Source organism: Amia ocellicauda, chromosome 1, assembly GCF_036373705.1.
Source record: "Amia ocellicauda isolate fAmiCal2 chromosome 1, fAmiCal2.hap1, whole genome shotgun sequence".
Classification (NCBI taxonomy): domain Eukaryota; kingdom Metazoa; phylum Chordata; class Actinopteri; order Amiiformes; family Amiidae; genus Amia; species Amia ocellicauda.
This window is the reverse complement of record NC_089850.1, coordinates 61,264,495-61,286,012: the sequence shown is the minus strand read 5'-3', so window position 1 is coordinate 61,286,012 and position 21,518 is coordinate 61,264,495. Positions and strand designations below refer to the sequence as shown.

General features: G+C 52.0%; 2 protein-coding genes across 2 annotated transcripts; both read right to left on the bottom strand.

The window, feature by feature from the left end:
• Positions 1-18,855: 18,855 nt before the first annotated feature.
• On the bottom strand, positions 18,856-19,329 carry LOC136756552 (histone H2A-like). Its single transcript, XM_066712330.1, has one exon. It carries the CDS (start codon positions 19,284-19,286, stop codon positions 18,903-18,905), a length of 384 nt encoding a protein of 127 aa, XP_066568427.1. The 5' UTR covers positions 19,287-19,329; the 3' UTR covers positions 18,856-18,902.
• A 1,027-nt stretch (positions 19,330-20,356) lies between these two features.
• LOC136756252 (histone H1-like) lies at positions 20,357-21,050 on the bottom strand. Its single transcript, XM_066712309.1, has one exon. It carries the CDS (start codon positions 21,027-21,029, stop codon positions 20,385-20,387), a length of 645 nt encoding a protein of 214 aa, XP_066568406.1. The 5' UTR covers positions 21,030-21,050; the 3' UTR covers positions 20,357-20,384.
• Between the last annotated feature and the right edge of the window lie 468 nt (positions 21,051-21,518).

Sequence of the window (21,518 nt, the reverse complement as noted above, 5' to 3'; positions counted from 1 at the left end):
TATAAAACCTCTCATACGGACCTAGGATTAGAAGTAGCCAAAGGTGGGTTACAACTGCTTAATTATTAATGCGTGCTTTGATTGTTTTGAGTTAATTAAATTATTACGTGTATGATTTTGTTTTCACTAATCACGTTGTTATTAATGAGTCCTTGTGCTTCACGCCCCGCACCTGCCTCTGATCTAAAGCCTCCACTGCTAGATCATCCTCACTTGTACTCCCAACCCTGACTGAGGGAGCTGACTGTTTTAAAGGAGAAGGAAATCAGAGGAAAGAAGGTAATTAGTCAGTGAGGAGCAAGCTGGAGAAAGATACCTGTTTTCAAACTGGGGGATTGGGGGATTGGACCTTGGGTGTTCAAGAAGGCTACCAGAAGAGCAAGAGGCGAACTGAGACCAGAGTGAATGAGAAGGCACAGGAGCAGTCAGTAAATACACTTTATTACGTTTGTTGATAAAGCTTGGAGGTCCTAGGAAGCAAGCTGAGAATTTAGTGATTTATACTGCAAGCTGTGCTTCATCCATATAGTATTCTGAAGCCACGTTAATTTCCCCAGCATTCTGCAAAAGACAAAGATTGCTTAGTGCGTGACAGTGGAATTAATTTAAATTACTACTTTCTAATAATAATTTAATAATCATGAAACATCATCAGTATTTAGATTTAAAAAAAACATAATGTGAAATGTCCATATCCAGAAATTGTGACAGAGGAAGGTGGAAATGGACCGATATTTTGAAAGGAAGCGCAAACTATGACAGTGTAAGAGAATTTGATATGCTTGGTTTTGCAGTCAATCTAAATAAATAGTTGAACTGAAAACTCATAGGTCAATTGGTTTCTCTTTTAAGATTCTTTTTAGAGGGAAGATGCGGTCAAGTCACAGATGTGCAATAATCATTTATTTTGACAAAAATAGGAAACTAATATCATTCAATTATATTACTGAAAATAAGTAAAATACTGTTTTATTGTTGAAGTATTTTACGTTTTACAAATAAAAACATTTCCAAATTTTAATACTTGTGATTAAATTTTTTTTAAATCAATTACTAAAATCACTTAAAATTTTTAAAATCTTTGTGATTTAACAAAACAAAATACTAAACTTCAAATAAACAAGTGCACAAAACGACAAAACAAACGTGATTAAAGCAAACTGCTAACCAACATAAAAGTCAAATACATTGAAAATAACTGAAAATGCACTGGACAAAATAAAGAAACAATTAAAAAGGCAAAAAATAAAAAACAAACCAAAACGGTCCAATGCATTTAAAATTAAATCCAAAACTGTCAATGTATTTGACAAATAAATAGAACAAAACTAAACCAAAAACAAAAACCCAAACAACTAGTGTTTTAAAAACAACTAAATCTTAAAAACAATTAAAATTCTTTTTTAAAAGTCATTTTAAAAGATATTCATTCATAAAATAGTTAAAAGATCTTGGACTCGGGCTCCAGCAGGGGGAGATGACCGTCCCCGGAGGTGGGTCCCATCAAGGGATCCTAAGCTCCCCCAGATCTTGTATATGCCAGTTCTTATAGGCTTCCTCCTTGCCCCTCTGATGGACCTCCAGATTGACATACTCACGAATGAGTACCATGCAGTGACAATTGGGTCCAGCTCCTGCTTATTAAAAAGACAGATGTTCCGTCCCTCCCACAGGGCCTGCTTCACTGCGCAGACGACACACCACCAGCACCTTAGGGAGGGAGATGTTATTCCCTTGGCAGGGCCATAAAGGATCCGCTGGGCGGTCGTCCGCACAGGAACGGCAAACCTGCGGAGGAACGGGAAAAACAGGAGCCAGACCCCGCAGGCGGAGGGGCAATCCCTAAAGATATGAGCCTCCGTCTTCTTCCCCAGGCAACCCTTATAGGGGCAGGTGTCATAAGGAGCTATGCCCCTTCTGTGCATGAACACTCGGGTGGGGAGACACCGACTCACAGCCATCCAGGAGACATCTTTCTGTGTATTTGTGAGGCAAACGTGCGTAGCGTTAGCCCAGATAAACCGGCAGGTTTCGGGAGGGAAATCTTCTATCTGGCTGGTCTCCTGGGTAGATCTCATCTGGCTACAGATGGTCTTATAATCCCAGGAGGCCAGCATGACTTTATGGAGGCCTACATCGAGCGCAAAGGCTCGGAGCGCCCTGGAGAACGGCGGGGGATCCCACGAGAGCGGCCTGGTGTTATCTATGGCGCAGAGGCTGAATGGTCTCAGGCTGCTGGCAAAATAAAAGCGGTTCATAAAACTCACTTTCTTGCCAGCAGCCTGGATGTTCTTGACCACATAGGCCAGCCCCTGCGCCTTTATCAGCTGCACAACGTCCGGGACCCCCCTGCCTCCATCCAGGGTACCCTGGTATCTGCACTCTTTTCAGCCTCTCCATTTTGCTCCCCCAGACAAACCGAAATATAATTCGGGTCACTAGTTTTGCGATGACCTTGTCTGGGGGGAAGATCATTCCTACGTAGAGGAGTATCGGGAAGAGGATGGCCTTTACGACCAGCACCTTACCAGCCATCGTCAAGGTCCTTGTGCTCCAGCCGTGGATCTTCTTTTGGACCTTAGATATGGCCTCCTCCCAGCTCCGGGTGCCCGTGTTGGTCCCGTCGATCGTGATCCCCAGAACCTTAATAAACGGCTTCACAGGGAACACGTTCGGCGGGCCCCGGCCGACAGGCCATGCCCTGGAGAGGTAGACCTCGCTCTTGGCCTTGTTGACAGCGCCCCCCGTCGCCCTGCAGAAGCCGTCCAGCAGTTCCTCGACCCTGGCCACGGACGGAGCATCCATGCAGACCACGGCCACATCATCCATGTAGGCCAGGGCCTTCAGTTGCTCTCCGCCGGAACCCGGGAGATGGAAACCTGTCACCCGGAAGTCCCAGCGGATCACCTGCATGAACGGCTCCAAACAGAGGACGTACAGCAGGGCCGACAGGGGACAACCCTGCCGGACCCCCGACCTGACCGGAAATGGTTCGGTCAGGTGGCGGTTCACAAGGACCCTGCTGCTTAGACCGCTGTAAATGATCTTAACCCATTTCCTCAGGCCAAGAGCGAGACCCATCCTCTCCATGATGAGCTGCAGGTATTCGTGGCCCACTCTGTCGAAGGCTTTCTCCTGGTCCAAGCTGATTAGGACCAGGGGAAGCCCTCTCTCGTTCGAGTAGGCCACGACATCCCTGAGCAGCATGGCGTTGTCGGCCGCCGAACTCCCCCGGGCACCACAGACCTGGTCGGGATCCACGACTTGAGGGAGTGGTCGCTGCAGCCGGAGCGTCAGTGCTTTGGCCAGTATCTTGTAGTCGGTGCACAGGAGGCTGACCGGCCGCCAGTTCCTCAGATCTTTTTGGTCTCCCTTCTTGTGAAGAAGGGAGAGGATACTCTTCTTCATAGAAGGGGCCAATCTACCCTCTCTGTACATCGACCCCAAGACCTGGGCCAGATCTTCTTTAAGCACCTCCCAAAAGATCTTATAGAACTCAGCAGGGATCCCATTGGGACCCGGTGTCCTTCCAGAGTTAAGACTCTTTATCACCTGGGAGAGTTCAGTGGTGGTGATCTCTGGATCCTCCTCCTCCTCCTCGTCCCCCTCATTGTGGGACTCCAACAGGGACAGAAAGTGATGGATCAGATTTTGATCCACCACCCTCTGATCATACAACTCCCTGTAGAAATCCCGCACCACTGTCTCAACAGCCTCTCTGCCCTCCACCTCTTGCCCTGAGGAGTCGATCATGGAGGACATTGCAGGCCGCCTCTCCTTCGTTTTCTTGAAGAAGAAGTGGCTGCATTTCTCATCGTCCTCCATGATGTGGACCCTGGAAAGGACCTTGATCTTCTCTTGCTCCTCCCGATAGAGGGCGGAGAGACTCAGTTTGACCCGAGCCACCTCCTCAGCTAGGTCGAAGCCTCTGAGCTGTAAAAGACTCAGGCGCTGGAGGCGGGCATTTAGATGGGAATATCTCGCCCGCCTCTCACGAGCTTTCCGTTTCCCTAGCTGAATGAATTAGCCCTTGGTCCTTTTCTTCACCATCTCCCACCACTCTATGGGAGAATCAAAAAGGTCCTTCAGGGTCCTCCACTCCTCGAGGCATATGCTAAAGGTCTTAATAACACGAGGGTCATCGAGCAGGGAGGTGTTGAGCTTCCAGACCCCAGGCCCCGACTCCCGTGTGCTCGAGATGAGCACCTCTGTCATCAGGAGCCTGTGATCTGAAAAGAAGACCGCCTCCGAAGACATGGCGGTCCTCTCCAGTGGCTTACTGAGGAGGACGAGATCTATCCTGGAGAAGGAGGAGCCAGAAGAACTCACCCAGGTGAACAAGGGGACCAGGTCCCGACCTGCGTCGCAGAGTTCAAAGTCCTCCACGAACGCAGCGAGGTCCCTGCTGGATCTATCATTGCGGGGCTTACTCCGGTCTACATACTGAAAATAAGTAATATTAAGCTTCTGATGGATTACAGAAAGAAACAGATAATACCCATTTTCTTCTTTCTCCTCACAGGACACCTTAGTTCAGTTTGGTCATGTAGGCAGCGTTGTGTCTCTCTCTCCAGCCCTCTTTTGTTTTGTCTCGTTGCAGGATGAAGAAGTTAAGAGAACTAAAATTCTCTTTGTTTTCCCTTTTATAAGGTTTCCTTCCAACCAATAGCGTTTTGCCACCACCATGACTTGGGTGCCTTATGCTAAAGTAATTTAGAAGTGGGGGTCATTTCAAATTTGGCTAGGAGCCAATAAGAGGACAGGTCCCTTTTGGTCTTCTGGACATACAGATAAGGGAGGAAGTCTGTTTCCTCTACCAAACCAGATGGTATAGAATTTCCCATAGAAAAATATATTCTAACAAATAATATCTTACAACAGAGTTGACATATTTAAACGTGAAGCACTATAAGGTGATTTCTCCTCCATTATAGCCAGGAATCACCAAGAAACAGCGCCATGAAAGCAGTGACGGCTGGTGGGTTTATGAACTGGTGAGGCAAGAAAAGACCTATGAACATGTTTAATATAATGTATATTTTCACCACAGTTGATACATTTCCTGAAAAAACACAAAACCAGTTTAAAGGGTAAAGTGGTCGCTGAGTGAAGGCGACGTTGCGGTACGTAGTACTGATCTTCAGTTTTCAAGTCCATAATCATGAGAAAGCATATTTAAACAATAAATTGTGATTTGCCAAAATGTTCTTTGTAAAAGAAATACAAATTATGTTACACTATCGTAAGGAAAAAAACAAAAACACCCACAATTGTGAATGTGCCGAGGCGCCTTGTGTGTTTATATAAGAATACATTATGGTAGATTTAAAGTACATTCTACTTAATAAAGCTGCAATGCTATAAACAACAATTTTATCATGAGGGGTGGGGGGGCAAAAAAAAAGTTTGACATTATCCTTTAAGAAAAGACATATGGGCATAAATGCATAAACATGCAGAGACAACACAGCAGCGTTTCTTATGCAGTATAGTGTAATTTTACATTTCCTGAATCTTTGGCAGTAATTATATATTTTTTAATTTGTTTTTAATGTTCCAATATCTTTAATCTTTAATCTTCCTAATACAATAAGGTTTAGGCGACAATAACAACAAGAACAGTTGGTAAAACTTTTCTGTGCAGAGCGCAAACAGACGACATTCTAGGCTGACATTCAATTAAAGACTGTCTAAGCATTCCTTTTTCTTCAAGTATAATGAGGAGAAATGAATAACTTTAAAAATTTCATTCAGAATAATGACGTTTGCTCCATGTAACCGCGTTTTTCAGAGTAACGTTAGCATAGCTACCTACAATTGTCTGATAGATAAGATTTTAAAAAAGACAGCTAGCAGCTACTTTACAAATGAGCTGCTGTTCAACACGAAGGTGAAAAATGCAGTAGTTATAGTAACTAAAGTGTAAACAATCCTAAATCAGAGAAGAATTTTATGTTTACACTTACTTAGCTGGTGAAAAATCAAGAAGCCTCTGCTGTGTCTGTCGCTGCTGTAAACTGATTCATAAAACTGCGAGTTCGCGCACGTACGTGGGACATTGACGGGGATGAATTGACATGCTCCCCACGTGCACATATTTAGAACATCACATCTCATGTCAGGGCTTTTATTTTGACAAAAAAATATATTTTTATTCAATGAAATATCGGGACCACCCAAGTTCCATGTTTTCTCTCTTATGGGGGGTTCCTTACCTCTCATGGGGGGTCCCAGACCCCCACAGCCCCCTCTCAATTCAAACACAGGTGTAGAATGTGAATACATGTGTCAAAAACAAATATGTCCACAATTGTAATACAAACACATGCTACACGAAAGGCAACAGAAAGCCTGTTTTCTGGGATCTGGGAGCAAACAGTTGTGCTGGAGACAGGGCTGCTGGTAATTCTGCTCGCCGCGGATCACATAGGTTTTGCCAAACCTATATTATCTAAACTAGCCTAAACGGTTATGATGACACACCTCTGTTGTGAGATTTTGTTTCCTCCTCCTTTATTTGTTTCTACCCTGTGCACCTGACAGTTTTGATAATCTGTGATTACTTTTTTGAACTGTCTTCCATTGCAGTGCTGGCTGCTCAGTCATCCCTTGATTTATGTCATTCCAAACTTACGTTGTCAACAACTGAGCATGCACACGGGTGGAAGCCCCCCAGAGCTTCATTCTGTAGTTATCTTTCAGGTCGGAAGCACTGCCCAAGGGGCAGGGGGTTCTACACACTTCGGTAGGAACCTGATAGAAAAAGTCACTCTATCATAGCCGCCATTGGCCCCTGCGCACGTCACTCAAAACAGGTCCCTTCCCACTTCCTGTTCTATAAAACGTGATGTCTGCGCAGGTTCATCCTTTTTTGCCATTTCGCTGGACCCGAGAATGTGAGCTCTCTGTTTCTTGTCTGTGCACTAGACCTTATTGTTAATATTCACAGTTTTTTGGTTGGCTGGCTTCATGGCTGTGTTGTTCGCAACCGTCTTACTAGTGTGTATGTCTCTATTTGTTTTTGTATTAGTTATTATTGATAGCCAATCCGATTCTGTTCCGTCCACGCACTGGGAGCTTTCAGTCTCAGTTTCATTTTTTAAAACTATGGCTTTAGGAGATCTCGCTCTCTCAGCTTGCTGGGATTGAGCTCTGCTACGCCTCCTCATCCGTGTGTAGATGCCTCAGTTTTAGGCCCCCGTTTTGGCTGGTGGCCTACTACCTTCGGCCCCCTCAGATCCCAGACCCCACATCACCCCGTGTCCCCAGAAACCCTGGCACACACAGCATGGTTCAGCCTATGGGCCTACACGGCGCTTGTATCCTACACCTGGTGTTTGGATACACAGTGTTCTGTCCGGCAACAGCAAGGTTGCGTCTGGTTGGTGTTGCAGTGCCACTGTGTCCATAAATGTTGCAGAGTGGAGACGCGCTTACAGCAACCGCTGCCATGCCTGGCGATCTCCCACTCCAGCATGTGATGGTAGGGGCTCGGTGGCTCAGGACCTCTGTCTCTCCCTGAGCCCCTCCGTCTCCTCCTCCAGACACGCAGCCTCGGAGATAGCCACACCTCCCGCGCCCACTTCTCCTCCTGCATCTGCTGCTGCACCTGCTGCCACGACCGCACCTGCCACAGCAGCTGCTCCCCCCGCGGCAACCCCAACCCTCCGCAGTGCGTGCCACTATGGCCGCTCGCACCCCTGCACCAGCACGTGAACGACAGGGAAGAGCAGTGAAGCGAAGCCCATGGGCTCCCTCCCCCTCTTCTGAGTCGTCGTTAGCCCCCTCACTGCCGCGCTGTCAGCGACGGAGGTCCTGCTCCATGGACAGAGATTGAGATGAGGCCATCCATGCTTGGAATAACAGGATGCACCAAATCTGCGCTCTGCTGGCCACAGCGGCCCACACCGCGTGATGAGGGCAGCAGACAGGCCACCTGGGAGGAGGACCGCCTGGTTCCTGGGTCTGCATGCATGGAGGAGAAGCTGGTCTCACCCACCCCTCCTCTTCCGCTAAGTGAGGACATCCCTCCTGCTCCTGCAGGACATTACCGGGAGTTCTAGGTGATGATTCAGAGGGCCGTGGAGTGTCTCCAGCCCTGCCACGTTCCAGGTTCGAGGGAGGTCAGCACTCGCAGCAGGTCCCACGGGCCTGCAGGCAGTGCCGTGTAACGGAGACACTGCACCGAAGGGTGGCTCGCCTCAGAATTACCAAGAGCCTTCTGGGTATTTGGCCCAGCTGGCTGAGCCCTCGAAGCATGACAACGCATTACCAACCCCACCCTACCTCGGAGATATTGGCATCGGCCGACCAGCTGGTGGCAGTGATGCGACAAGGGTTGACTGGGCAATCATGGACGCCCCCATTTCGCCAGGCTTCACCTTCAGCCCCTCTGTGGAGGAGATGCTTACATATCCCTGCGACTGGCCCGGGTTTACCCCATTGCACCGCAGGCCCAGCAGCGCAGGCAGCTTGTCAACAAGGAGGCCCTCCGATCGCAGTTCCCAGGCCACAGCCCAGGCAACAGCCCAGCCCTCCTGCTGACCTCTGCCAGCGTCTCTCTGGCAGGCAGGTGCCCCCCAAGGCTCGCCACCCTGGTCCCCAGCAGCCCACGGCAGCCTGCAGTAGGAGAAGCGAGCAATCTGCAAAGTGCACCCTCCGGAGCAGCAGGAGGGATTCTATTCCCCATACTTCCTAGTGCCCAAGAAAGATGATGGTTTCCGCCCCATCTTGGATCTGAGGTGCCTGAACCACTACCTCAAGGTGTTGCACACCATGTCCCAGGCCATCACTGGTTCACCACAGTGGATCTGAAAGATGCATACTTTCACATCCCCATTGTGCAGGTGCACAGGAAGTTCCTCCACTTCGCCTTCGAGGGCTGAGCGTTCGAGTTTCCTTTTTTCCCCTTCGGCCTCTTCCTAGCCCCATGCACTTTTTCCAACTGCATGGACGTCGTGTTAGCCTTCTTGCATTGCCAGGGGGTCCACATGCTCAATTACCTAGACAACTGGCTGGTTTGTTCTCGAGGGAGCAGGTTCAGAACCATACAAATCTGATTTTAGGCTCTCCAAATTGGGCTCCGGGTCAATCGAGAGAAAAGCCACCTGATACCAACTTAACAGACACAGTTCCTCGGACTGTGCCTCCATTCCGTTGCCATGCTTGCCACGCTAGTGCCAGAGAGAGTTACCTCCATACACACGTCTCTCCCTCTTCTGACTGAGTGCTCTCATCGGGGTGTCCCTTTGCCAGAGGCTGCTGGGCCCCCTTGCGACTGCATCACAGACCCTCCCCCTTGACATGTGGATCTCTTTGCCTCAGCAGAGTCCACCCACTGCTCACTGTGGTTCTCCATCCGAGACCACTCAGGAACAACGCACTAGCATGTGTGTAGCCTCCTTTATGCGTTCCCACCGTTCCCCCTTCTCCCAATGGTCCTGGAGAAGGTGAGGAGAGCCCCACAGTGGCCTCGCAGATTCTGGTTTGCCGGAGAGCCATGGCAACTCCCAGTGACAGCAGACTTGTTGTCCCAGGTACAGGGCACACTTTGGCACCCTGATCCGGGCCTCCTCCAGCTCTGGGCCTGACCCCTGAGCGGGAGCGTTTGATTGCATGGGTTCTGTCAGACGCAGTAGTAGCCACTATTCAGTCAGCGAGAGCTCCCTCTATGAGGTCGCAGTATTCCTACCACTGGCGGACGCAAGGCACATGGTGCCAAAATGGCAGTCAAGACCCAATTAATTGCCCTATTGGGGTCATATTACAGTTTTTACAAGAGCTGTTGGACCAGGGTAAGTCCCCGTCCACGCTCAAAGTGTATTTGGCGGCCATCTCTGCATGTTATGTCCGGGTCTCATTTCCTGGCTGTGCAGTTTCTGAGGCTATGGCCTCCTCGCACCCCTTCACTGCCCACATGTCCTCTTGATGTAGTGCTGGACACACTTTTCCAAGCACCATTTGAGCCACTGTGTCACTTAAGACTGCGTTTTTGCTGGCAATCACCTTTGCAAAATGCGTGAGCAAGTTACACGCCCTGTCTGTACACCCATCGTGTGTCCATTTTGTGGGAGATGGTTCCAGGGTCACACTACAGCCTAACCTTGCAATCCTCCCGAAGGTACTATCTCCATTTCATGTCAATAGGCCTATTGAGTTGATGGCTTTTCATCCTCCTCCCTTCACTTCAGAGCAGAATAGTCGGCTTCACCTGCTCTGCACTGTGTGGACCCTCAGGTGCTATTTGGAACACACTAAGGACATTCGGCACACTGTTTGTGTCTTATGGAGCACGGACACAGGGCCAGGCACTTTCAAAGCAGCGCCTCTCGCATTGGATTGTGGACACTATTACCATGGCATACCACAGCATGAATGTTCCTGTTGCCACACGATACATATAGTTGGTTTTCAGCTCAGCTACTCTGTTGACTAGCTGGCTGTGTATTATGTTTTTTTTTTCAGTGGCTCTGTGGCCCCGGAGCAGCCGGCCTTGGTAATGTAAGCGGAGGGTGTAAGAGTTAACCTCTGTAGCCCCACTTTGTATATGCTGATTCTAGACAGTTCCCAGTAAGAGCATGACTGTGATCCTCGCTCCTGGGAGACCCATGTGCGGCCCTACGGGGCCCCTGTCTGGAGTTGTGTTGTTGAGGTTCCCTAGTGGTACGCCTCGGGGCAGGCTCCCTGCTTCCTCCTTTGTGACAGTTTTGTTATACAGTAACAGTAAGGTGAGGAAGAGTGGGGGAAAAATAGGAGATCCGATTTGGAGAGGTTGAGCTTGAGGTGGTGTGAGTGCATCCAGGTGGAAATAGCAGACAAGCAGGAAGAGATGCGAGAGGGGATGAGAGGGTCGGAAGAGGGAAAAGACAGGAAGATCTGTGCATCATCAGCATAGAAGTGCTAGGAGAAACCATGGGAAGCGATGAGGGGGAGAGGGAGCGAGTGTAGAGAGAGAACAGGAGCGGGCCCAGGACGGAGTCTTGGGGAACGCCTGTGAGGAGAGGTTGGGGGGTGGATGAGGAGCCTCGCCATGTTACTTGGTAGGACCGATAAATGAGGTAGGAGGAGAACCAGGTGAGAGCAGTCCCAGAGATTCCAAGGTCAGCGAGGCAGGAGAGGAGGATGGAGTGATCAACGGGGTCAAATGCTGCAGGGAGGTCAAGGAGGATGAGGACTGAGGAGAGGGAGGCCGCTTGAGCACAGCTGAGGGAGTCAGTGACAGCCAGGAGAGCCGTCTCAGTGGAGTGAGCTGTGCAGAAGCCGGATTGCAGAGGATCAAGGAGTGAGTGTTGGGACAGAAAGTCAGAGAGCTGATGGTGGACCGCCCACTCGAGAGCCTTTGAGAGGAAGGGGAGATGAGGGTGGAGTTTTGAAGAGCCTGCGGATGTCTGCAATCTTGGAGGAGAAGAAGGAGGCGAAATCATCAGCAGTGAGAGATGAGGGAGGAGGAGGGGGCAAGGAGGGAGGAGAAGGTGGAGTAGAGTTTGCGGGGGTTGTTGACAGTGGATTCGAGATTGGAAGTAAGACTTCTTGGCTGAGGTGAGAGAGGAGGAGAATGTGGACAGTAGAGAGCAGTAGACTTCGAGGGCAGCTGGGAGTTTGGTCCTTTTCTACTTCTGTTCGGCAGCACGCAGACTAGTTCAGGTTGCGCGGAGAACAGCAGAGAGCCAAGGCTGAGGAGGGGAGGGACGGGCAGGATGAGACGCGAGAGGACAGAGAGAGTCAAGGGAGGAGGTGAGGGAGGAGAACAAAGAGGAGGTAGCACAGTTGACAGATAGATGGGAAAAACAGTCAATGGAAGTTAAGAGGGTGAGAGCAGTGGAGGCAAGGGTGGAAGGGGAGACAGAGCGGAAATTATGGCAGAAGGTGACAGAGGGAGTGGGTGGAGTGGGGAGGGAGGGAGGGGAGGGAAAGGGAGAAGGAGATGAAGTGGTGGTCTGAGATGTCCATGGGTGTCACGGAGAGTGTTGAAGGGCAGCAGCCTCTAGAGAAGATGAGGTCTAGCTGGCGGCCAGCCCTGTGAGTGGGGGGAGACGGGGAGAGAGTGCCCTGTTCCTCCTCCCCGCCCAGTAAGACGAGGGGAGTGGGACAGGATGAACAGAGAGGATAAGGCAGCAGGGGTGGTAGAGTTGTCTGGGGAGATCCATGTCTCGGTGATAGCGAGAAAATCCAGAGACTGGTGGGAGGCGATGGCAGAGATGAAGTTGGCCTTGTTGGAAGCTGAGTGGCAGTTCCACAGGCCCCCAGAGAGTGGAGTAGAGGGGAGGGAGGAGGAGGGGAGAGGCAGAGAGATGAGGTTGGAGGGATTAGGGAAACAATGGCATGCAGGTGCATGCCGAGAGGAAGGAGAGAGCAGGACAGGAATCGGAGAGATCGTCATGGTTGCCTGTTGTTGCTGTGCAGCGTCTCCTCGCTGGATAATACTCCATTTATACGTGTAATTACGGTATGTTTGGTTTCCTAGCATATACACTTGCGCAGTGTTGTTGTGTTTGTTTTGAGGGAGAGAGATGTAAGAATACATTAATTCACCAGAAAACAACTAAACCCAATTAACTCAGTCCAGGCGATTATTCTTCCAAAGCTGTGAATTCATTAATTTAGTACACTTAGCTTGGCTATTTACATATAGCACAACTTCAATAGGTTCAACTTTGCTGGTGGTTTTCTCGGACGAATAGGGTAATGTCTTTCTTGATCCCCTGGTGATGTTGAAAAAGTAACTTGTGTGGGCTCTGGAACTTGTGGATCCTGGTGCAGGGTTTTTAGCTTCCCTTGAGTTTTCTGCCTTCTGAGTGTCCTGCTGGCTGTCAGGTAAGTGAATTAGAGGAGTACTGTCCAGTTCCCTCCTGGAGACCCACATTCTGATGTGTTCCTTGTTCCACTTCTCAAAGACAGCAGATGATCTGCACGCACATACCAAATTTTTTTTGCAAATGCCCCATGCCCTTCTTCTCACTTCTCACCCCACTGGATAGAGATGCAATCCTTCATCATTTGCATTGCACAATTTCAGTCAGTCACAAAAATAATAAACACAGCATAAGAGACAAAAAGATTTATTAATTGTCACATCTTACATCTCTCCCTCTTTCTCTCCAACTCCACCCTTCTCCCTCAGCAAACACACCAGCCCTACTGTTCCCCTAGTAGGTGTCTTGCCCCCCTCCCTCTCCCTGACACTCCCTCTTTCCCTCTTTCTCACTCTCTTGTCTCTTTCTCCCCCTCTCAACCTCTCCCTCCCTTTCCCGCTCTACCACTCCTACCCCTCCCCCATTGTCTCTCTAAGCCAGGCCCTGTAGTTCCCCACTCTAGTGTAAACCCCATAGGAGCCCGTCTCCCCACAGTTAATACCCCAGGACACCACCCCGGCTGCGTAATACCGCTCCCCTGCCCCGTCCCGCAGTACAAACGCCCCCCCACTGTCACCCTGGCAGGTGTCTCCACCCCCCTCGGGCAGTCCAGCGCAGAACATGTTGTCCGTGAGCTCAGAGATCCCTTTTCTGTTTCCTCTCTGTTTGTCGATGGAAATACGGCACTTGTCTTGGTCCACCACAGGCAGGGAAATGAAGCGCAGCTTGTTGGTGATCATATATTCCTCGGTGATGCCCCAGCCAGAGGCATAGCTAAAGAAGGAGAGAGGGATAAGGGGAAAGACAGAGAGAGAATGTTAAAAGCATAATTTCTGTATTTATTGTTCCCATTGGATATGTAATTGAGAGTCATTTAATTGAGTTATCTTTCAAGTCGGAAGCACTGCCCAAGGGGGAGGGGTTTTTGCACACTTCCGCGGGAACCCGATTGAAACGTCACTCTATCAAAGCTGCCATTGGCCCCTGCGCTCGTCACTCAGAACAGGTCCCTTCCCACTTCCTGTTGTATAAAACGTGACGTTTGCGCAGGTTCGTCCTCTTTTGCCTCTTCGCTTGACTCAGGAACGTAAGCTCTCTGTGTCTGTGTTTGTAATAAACATTCAAACTGCGTATTTCGGTTGGCTGGCTCACTTCATAGTGTTGTTCACCACCGTTTTCGCTACACATCGTCTCTGTCTTGTGTGTGTTTAGTTATTATTGATAGCTAATCCCGATTCTGTCCCGTCCATGCACTGGAGGTCCGGCTGCGCTTTCGGTTTCAGTTTCGTTCACAAGAAGAGCCTTTTTAAAAATAATAGTCGTGGTTATATAGTGCTATATATATTCCGACTGCTTGCTGTGTTGGTTTTTTGTCCACAGGGCTTTTTCCTCCACAGCAGGAGTGCTAGCAGCGGCAGTAAGTGTGTCGTAAGAGATCTCGCCCGCGTGAGGTGCACCTCCGCCAGCTTGCGCCCGCACTACAGCCCGCGGCTGCGGCTGTAGGAGATCTCGCTCTCTCGGTTCGCCGAGAACGAGCACTGCTAGCCCTCCGGTCCGTGCGTGCGTGCCTCGGTTTTAGATCCCGCTACGGCTGGTGGTCTACTACCCTCGGCCCCATGGACCCCGGACTCCGCGTCACCCGGTGTCCCCGGAAACCCCAACACACACGGTATGGTTAAGCCTACGGGCCTACGCGGCACTTGTATCCAGCACCTGGTGCTTGGTATACACAGTGTTCAGTCCGGCAACAGCAAGGTTGCGTGTGGTTGGTGTCGCAGCGCCCCCGTGTATATAAACGTTGCCGGGTGGAAACGCACTTACAGTGGCGGGCCCGCTAGGTGCTCCACTTGTTGCAGAGGCGTTTCAGTTGTTGTGTGCCCCCGGTGCAAACACTGATCGGTGCCTCTGCTGCACGTTTCCCTGTGCACGCGCGTGTGCGCTCGGTGCTCGGCGATGAGCTCCTCTCGCCCCCACCACTGTGCCGCTTGCAGCCACTGCACCTTGCCCGCCTGGAGCGGGGAAGTCTTATGCCCCGTCTGTCTGGGCACCGACAGCGGGCGCGATTTGGCCGCGACTTCCGGGTCCGCTACGGCACGCCCGGAGGTCCGCCATCTTACCAGGCGACACCACCGCGCCCGGCGACTCCCCACTCCGGTGAGTGACGGGGGGGCCTCGAGGGCGCTGGATCTCCGCTTCTCCCCAAGCCCCTCCGTCCCCTCCTCCAGGATGGTAGTGCTGGGGACAGCTACACCCGCTGCTGCGCCAGCTGTAGCTCCCACACCTCCCACGGCAGCTGCCCCCCCCATGACAGCCGCGCCGCCCCTGCCTGATGTGCCCCCGGGCTCCCTCCCCCTCTTCTGAGTCTTCGCTGGCCTCCTCCCCGCCGCGCCGTCGGCAACGGAGGTCAGGCTCAGTGGACAGAGAGTGCAATGAGGCTATCCTTGCTCTCAGCAGCCATCCCACTGCTGCCTGACCTCCTCGAAGAGCTGAGGGCTACCTGGGACCATCCGGCAACAGCCCCCACCCTAGCCAGGAGAGGGGAGGCTTATGCCAGGACCCAGGGTGTGGCAGAAGCGGGCTTGGTGGATTTTCCCTGTATAAATTCCACCATAGCCACGCTCGTCTCCCTACCTCCGCTGTCCGCGGAGCCACGCGACCTGGCCTGCCCCAACAGGCAGTGTCGCATCACGGAGACGCTGCTCCGGAGGGTGTACGAGGCTGGAGCCCAAGCGGCTCGCTTCCAAAATACGGAAAGCCTGCTGGCCTTGTACTTGGCTCAGCTGGCGGAGCCCTCGGAGCAACATGGCACCTCACCCCTATCTCAGAGATAGGCAGCGGCGGATCTGCTGGTCACGGTGATGGGCCAGGGGGCAAGGGCGACGGGGCGATCCTTGGCAGCCATTGTGGTGTCCCGCCACCAGCTTTGGCTGTCCCAGGCATGGCAGGTCCCTGAGGTGGACAGGACTCGCCTCATGGACGCCCCTATCTCGCCGGGCTTTACTTTTGTCCCCTCTGTAGAGGAGATGCTCTCGCGCACCTTCCAGGAGAGGGAGCAGTCCCTGCAGCTGGCCCGAGTGTACCCGGTGGCACCTCAGGTTCAGCAACGCAGGCCACAGCCCAGGCCACAGGCCGGACCACAGCCCAGATCACAGCCCCGCCCACCTGCCGATCTCCGCCAGGGTCTCACTGGCAGGCAGGCACCCCCCAAGGCTCGCCGTCTTGGCCCCCAGCGGCCCACGGCAGCTCGTGGTAGGAGGGGACCCGGCCCGACACCGCCTCCTCCACCACCCGAGCCCCGTCCCCGAGGCGTTCCAGCAGCCTCTGGCCCACCTTTAAACCCCCTAGCAACTCTCCAAATGGCAACACTGCACCCAAGACTCTTGGGAGCTCCAAATTATATCAGTTGGCTACTCCCAGCAATTTCAGACACGTCCACCCCACTTCCAGGGCGTGGTGTGGATGCGAGTGAGGAACCCGTTGCAGTGTGCGGCTCTCCTGGAGAAGCAAGCAATCCGCGAAGTGCCCCCGCCGGGGCAGCACCAGGGATTTTATTCCCCATACTTCCTTTTGCCCAAGAAAGATGGCGGTTTTCACCCCATCTTGGATCTGAGGCGCCTGAACCGCCACCTCAAGGTGCTGCACTTCAAGATACTCAACCTGCGCACCATGTCCCAGGCCATCAAGCCCGGCGACTGGTTCACCACGGTGGATCTGAAAGATGCTTACTTTCACATCCCCATTGCGCAGGCGCACAGGAAGTTTCTCCACTTCGCCTTTGAGGGCTGAGCATTCGAGTTTGCTGTTCTCCCCTTCGGCCTGTCGCTACCGCCACGCACTTTTTCCAAGTGCATGGACGTCGTGCTAGCCCCCTTGCATTGCCAGGGGGTCCGCGTCCTCAATTATCTAGACGACTGGCTGGTTTGTTCTCACTTGAGGGAGCAGGTTCGGATTCACACGGACCTGTTTTTAGGCCGCCTCTCAGAATTGGGCCTTCGGGTCAATCGAGAGAAGAGCCCCTGACGCCAACTCAGCAGGCACAGTTCCTCGGACTGCGCCTCGATTCCATTGCCATGCTCGCCGCGCTGGCGCCAGAGAGAGTTGCCTCAATACACACGTGTCTCTCCCTCTTCCGACTGAGAGGCCGTTGAGGCCGTTGCATTGGTGGTTCAGGTCACAGTCACTCCGGCGTGCTGGAAGGCGCTCCGTTGGTGGCGGAGCCCCCACAATTTGACCCTCGGTGTGCCCCTGGGGCCAGTTTACCACCGAGCAGTCATGACGACAGACGCCTCTAAGCAGGGTTGGGGAGCAGTCTGTGACGGACATGGATCCGAGGCAGGTGGACAGAGCCCGCACGGGCCCTCCATATCAACATCTTGGAGTTTCAAGCAGTACTCCTTGGACTGTCTCATTTCCTGCCAGTCCTGCGGGACAGACATGTGCTGGTCCGGAAGGACAACACAGCGGTGGTTGCCTATATCAACAGGCAAGGAGGTCTCCGGTCACGCAGACTGTACTGTCTAGCACGCCGTCTGCTTCTGTGGGCGCAACCACGGTTCCGCTCCATCAGAGCAGTTCACTTCCCAGGCCTGTCCAACACGGCGGCGGACCTCCTCTCTCAGGGAGGCCCCCCGGTCTCGGAATGGCGCCTCCACCCGCTTGTGGTACAACAGCTGTGGAGCCAGTTCGGCTGGGCGGACATGGATTCTCCGTCCAAGACCGCTCAGGAACCCTAGGGATCAATGCGCTAGCTCACAAGTGGCCTTGGCAGCTCCCAGTGAGAGCAGACTTATTCTCCCAGGTGTAGGGCACGCTTTGGCACCCCAATCCGGGCCTCCTCCAGCTCTGGGCCTGGCCCCTGAGCAGGAGTGATTGATTGCCTGGGGTTTGTCGGATGCGGTAGTTGCCACTATTCAGTCGGCAAGAGCTCCCTCTACGAGATCACAGTATTCCTACCGCTGGCGGACGTTTAGCACCTGATGCCAACTTTGGTCACCAGCTGCTTCCTCGGCGCCTTCCCGCCGGTGGACTTACGCGCGGTCTGCTTGGTTCTGGCCATTCTTTACTGATATCTAAGCAACAACCTAGAAATGAAACAGTAAAGCGGGCGCTACGCTTTATAAAGAGGGAATACCCTGGAGCTATTGGCTAAACCTCATTCTGCCTGATGATTGGTTAGAGTTTGAATCCTAAGCAGTGATTGGGCATTTTGAATTCAGGCGCAAGTAAGTGCGTTCTGTCTCCTCCCCCCACAGCTCCTAAGCGAGCAGGCTGTTTCACTGCCCCTCGCTCTCTCCCTCCCGCCGTTTCAACACTAGTTTAATTCGGCCTGATATCAGTGCATGGGGACTATTACTATCGCATATCTAATACTTTAATAAATGAGGTTACAAGTTGAATGTGTACCCCTGTATTTAAGACATGATCTTATTAAAAACTATATTTCATTGTTCCGTTTAAGAAGTCACCTGGATTGTTTATTCCAATCCCTGTAGAAAGGTTATTAAGATTTAACAGCTAAAGATAATTGCTGCTGGCAGCGTGTGACGATGCAATAATGGGGGCTTCGTTGTGGTTGCACTCATTTCAACTGTGTACAGTTCATGAGGGCGATACGTGTGTGATTGCGCATTATGTTAATAAAATAAACGACAGGCTTTGAAATACGGAGTGGAGACGGCTTCAATAAGTGTGTATAGCCTGATCAATATAGGTCGAGCAAGTCGTGTAGTTACAGCACCACTCGCAGAACAGATGCAGTACATTTTAAACTGCTTATTTTGAATTAGTGTAACAATCACCGCATACATTATGTATTTAGTGCAATATATCGTGCTTTTCAAATGAGAAAGTAGCACTTGGCATAAAAGGGATCAGTCATTTAACTACCGAACTTACAACCCACTGTATCGATTTACACTAAATTACTTCACTTAAGTGCTTTCAACAGATGAATCTCGATTTCATAATCACTTCAAATGGAAGGCCGTGCCTCTAGGAAAGTGTGGGTGGCTCTTAAAAGAGCCGTTGGGGTTCGGTCACTCGGTGGGGTCTTTACTTCTTGGCGGGCTTCTCGGTCTTCTTGGGCAGCAGCACGGCCTGGATGTTGGGCAGCACGCCGCCCTGGGCGATGGTCACGCCACCCAGCAGCTTGTTCAGCTCCTCGTCGTTGCGGACGGCGAGCTGCAGGTGCCGGGGGATGATGCGGGTCTTCTTGTTGTCCCGGGCGGCGTTGCCAGCCAGCTCCAGGATCTCGGCGGTCAGATACTCCAGCACAGCGGCCAGGTAGACCGGGGCTCCAGCACCGACCCGCTGAGCATAGTTTCCCTTCCGCAGCAGCCTGTGGACACGGCCGACTGGGAACTGCAGTCCAGCCCTGGAGGAGCGAGTCTTGGCCTTCGCTCTCTGCTTGCCACCGGTTTTGCCTCTTCCACTCATGATCGCACGGTCAGATACAGCAAGTATGGGATACAGAAGAACTACGCTGCCTGTGTTTTATAGACGCCCCTCTCCTTGGGATTGGTTCTTTCTTCCTCTTCCATCCGTCCACTCACAGAGCTGAATTGAGGCGCGCTCGACAGGAGCTGTAACCAATCCGCTCGCAGGTCTCAGATGTCTGTTTCCAGCGGGAGTAGGGGGCGGGAGCGGGTCTCCTGCGCTTTAGGATGAAGCAGCAGCTTTACTGTAGAGAGCAGGCGGAGCAGAGCCGTCAGCATTTCATTCACAACCAGTCAGTGATTTAGGGTCCCATTTGAACTGTATGCGAAATTGTACATGTCTGTTTGGACAGTAGTATTTCGATATGAATTGGGTATAATAGAATCATGTACCAATACTTGCTAACAATTTATATCTGTATAATCCCCAGCACTATTGTTGGTATGACTAAGGAACCCATCCTGACATATGAAATCAGTGAGGGTCGCAGACCCTTCATAACCGGTGCAGTTCAAACTTGCAGCTGCAGTTGCGCGTCTCTCATTTCAAGACAAACACCTGTCAGAGCAGCTCAACACGGGTAATGACGGTTCACTGAAGATGCGATGTGACGTCACATTTCATCCTGACATGCCGTGGAGTATTTTAGTATTGAAGAATAATATAGGTCTGCATGATATTGCAATATTACATCGATCATCAGCATTTGGCTGCACAATTTCGGAGGGGGCACATTATGTTGACACTCATGTAAATAATGCTCTGTACCCTTGGGAAAACGCTGAAGCAGCCCCAGCGCACTGCGCTCGACCCCATGCCAACAGCCCGCCCTGTCAGTCAGCCGGCTGCGCTGTGACTCGCCCCGTCACCGAGAGAGAGACTGCTGCAGGAGCGGAGCAGGACACGCCGCCCCGTTCACACCACCGTGCTTCACAAGCCCTGTACACACGTTCACAACGTGGGGGGCTATGGCAAGGAACCTAATTCGTGGACAATTGAACAGACTGGATACAGAAATGGAAAAACGCTGTTAAGAAGTAGTGGTGGCTCTTAGAAGAGCCGTTGGGGTCGAGGCGGGTAGAGTCGGAGTCAATTCCTTCACTTCTTCTTCGGAGCCGCTTTCTTGGCTTTCGGCTTGACGGTTTTGGGCTTGGCGACCTTGGGCTTGGCCGCCTTGGCTTTCTTGGGGCTCTTGGTGGCCTTCTTGGGCGCCGCCGGCTTCTTAGCGGCTTTCTTGGGGCTCTTGGTCGCCTTCTTAGCCGCCGCGGGCTTCTTGGCTTTCTTGGGAGACTTCTTGGCGGCCACTGGCTTCTTCGCTGCCGGCTTCTTCGCTAACGGCTTCTTGGGCTTCTTAGCCGCGGCGGGTTTCTTGGCCGCTGGCTTCTTGGGTGTAGAGGCGGCCTTCTTGGCGGGCTGCTTCTTCTTGGCCTCCGCCTGCTGCTTGTTGAGCTTGAAGGAGCCCGAAGCGCCGGTGCCCTTAACCTGCACCAGAGTGCCCTTGGTCACCAGGCTCTTGACTGCGACCTTGACGCGGGAGTTGTTCTTCTCCACGTCGTAGCCGCCGGCAGCCAGGGCTTTCTTGAGGGCGGCCAGGGAGACGCCACTTCTCTCCTTGGAAGCGGACACGGCTTTGACGATCAGGTCTCCCACGCTGGGGCCGGCCTTCTTGGGCTTGGCGGCGGACTTCTTCTTGGGCGCCTTGGCCGGCGCGGCGGCGGGAGCTGGAGCCACTTCTTCTGCCATTTGTGTGTCTGTGTCGAGCGAGTCGGACTGTGGAGCCGCAGCGCAGAGGGGCGGAACTTATACAGCACATGAGAACCGTGTAGACTCAACCACAGGCGCGCAGCTTCTCCTGGGCGCACAGCCGCTCGGATTTGTGTTTTCTCCTGGCAGAAAAACGGCGAAAACTGGGCGAGAGAAGACGAGAAACTAGCTACACACGCTGTACTTGCAAAGAGGTCCCCCTGTTAGTCGGTCATAAATTGGGTTTCGATTATAACCATGAGGTGTTTTTCAACCAGAGTCCGAACACTTTCCAAAACTGCCTCCAAACGCAGGCGCCTCGATCGGACTTCCTCGTATTTTCCCCAATTAAAGTCACTAAAACCCTCCTTAAACATTGACAATGCCCCCTCGCTATGAAGCCGAGGCCCTGATGAATCAGCCGAAGCCGGTATAAAATCTGACACGATTACAATAGAGTAATGAAATGGCTGTTTGTGAAGTGCAGAT

Bases quoted from the DNA above. Each gene is read 5' to 3' on its own strand.
- LOC136756252 (XM_066712309.1), bottom strand. From the start codon at position 21,029: ATGGCAGAAGAAGTGGCTCCAGCTCCCGCCGCCGCGCCGGCCAAGGCG.
- LOC136756552 (XM_066712330.1), bottom strand. From the start codon at position 19,286: ATGAGTGGAAGAGGCAAAACCGGTGGCAAGCAGAGAGCGAAGGCCAAG.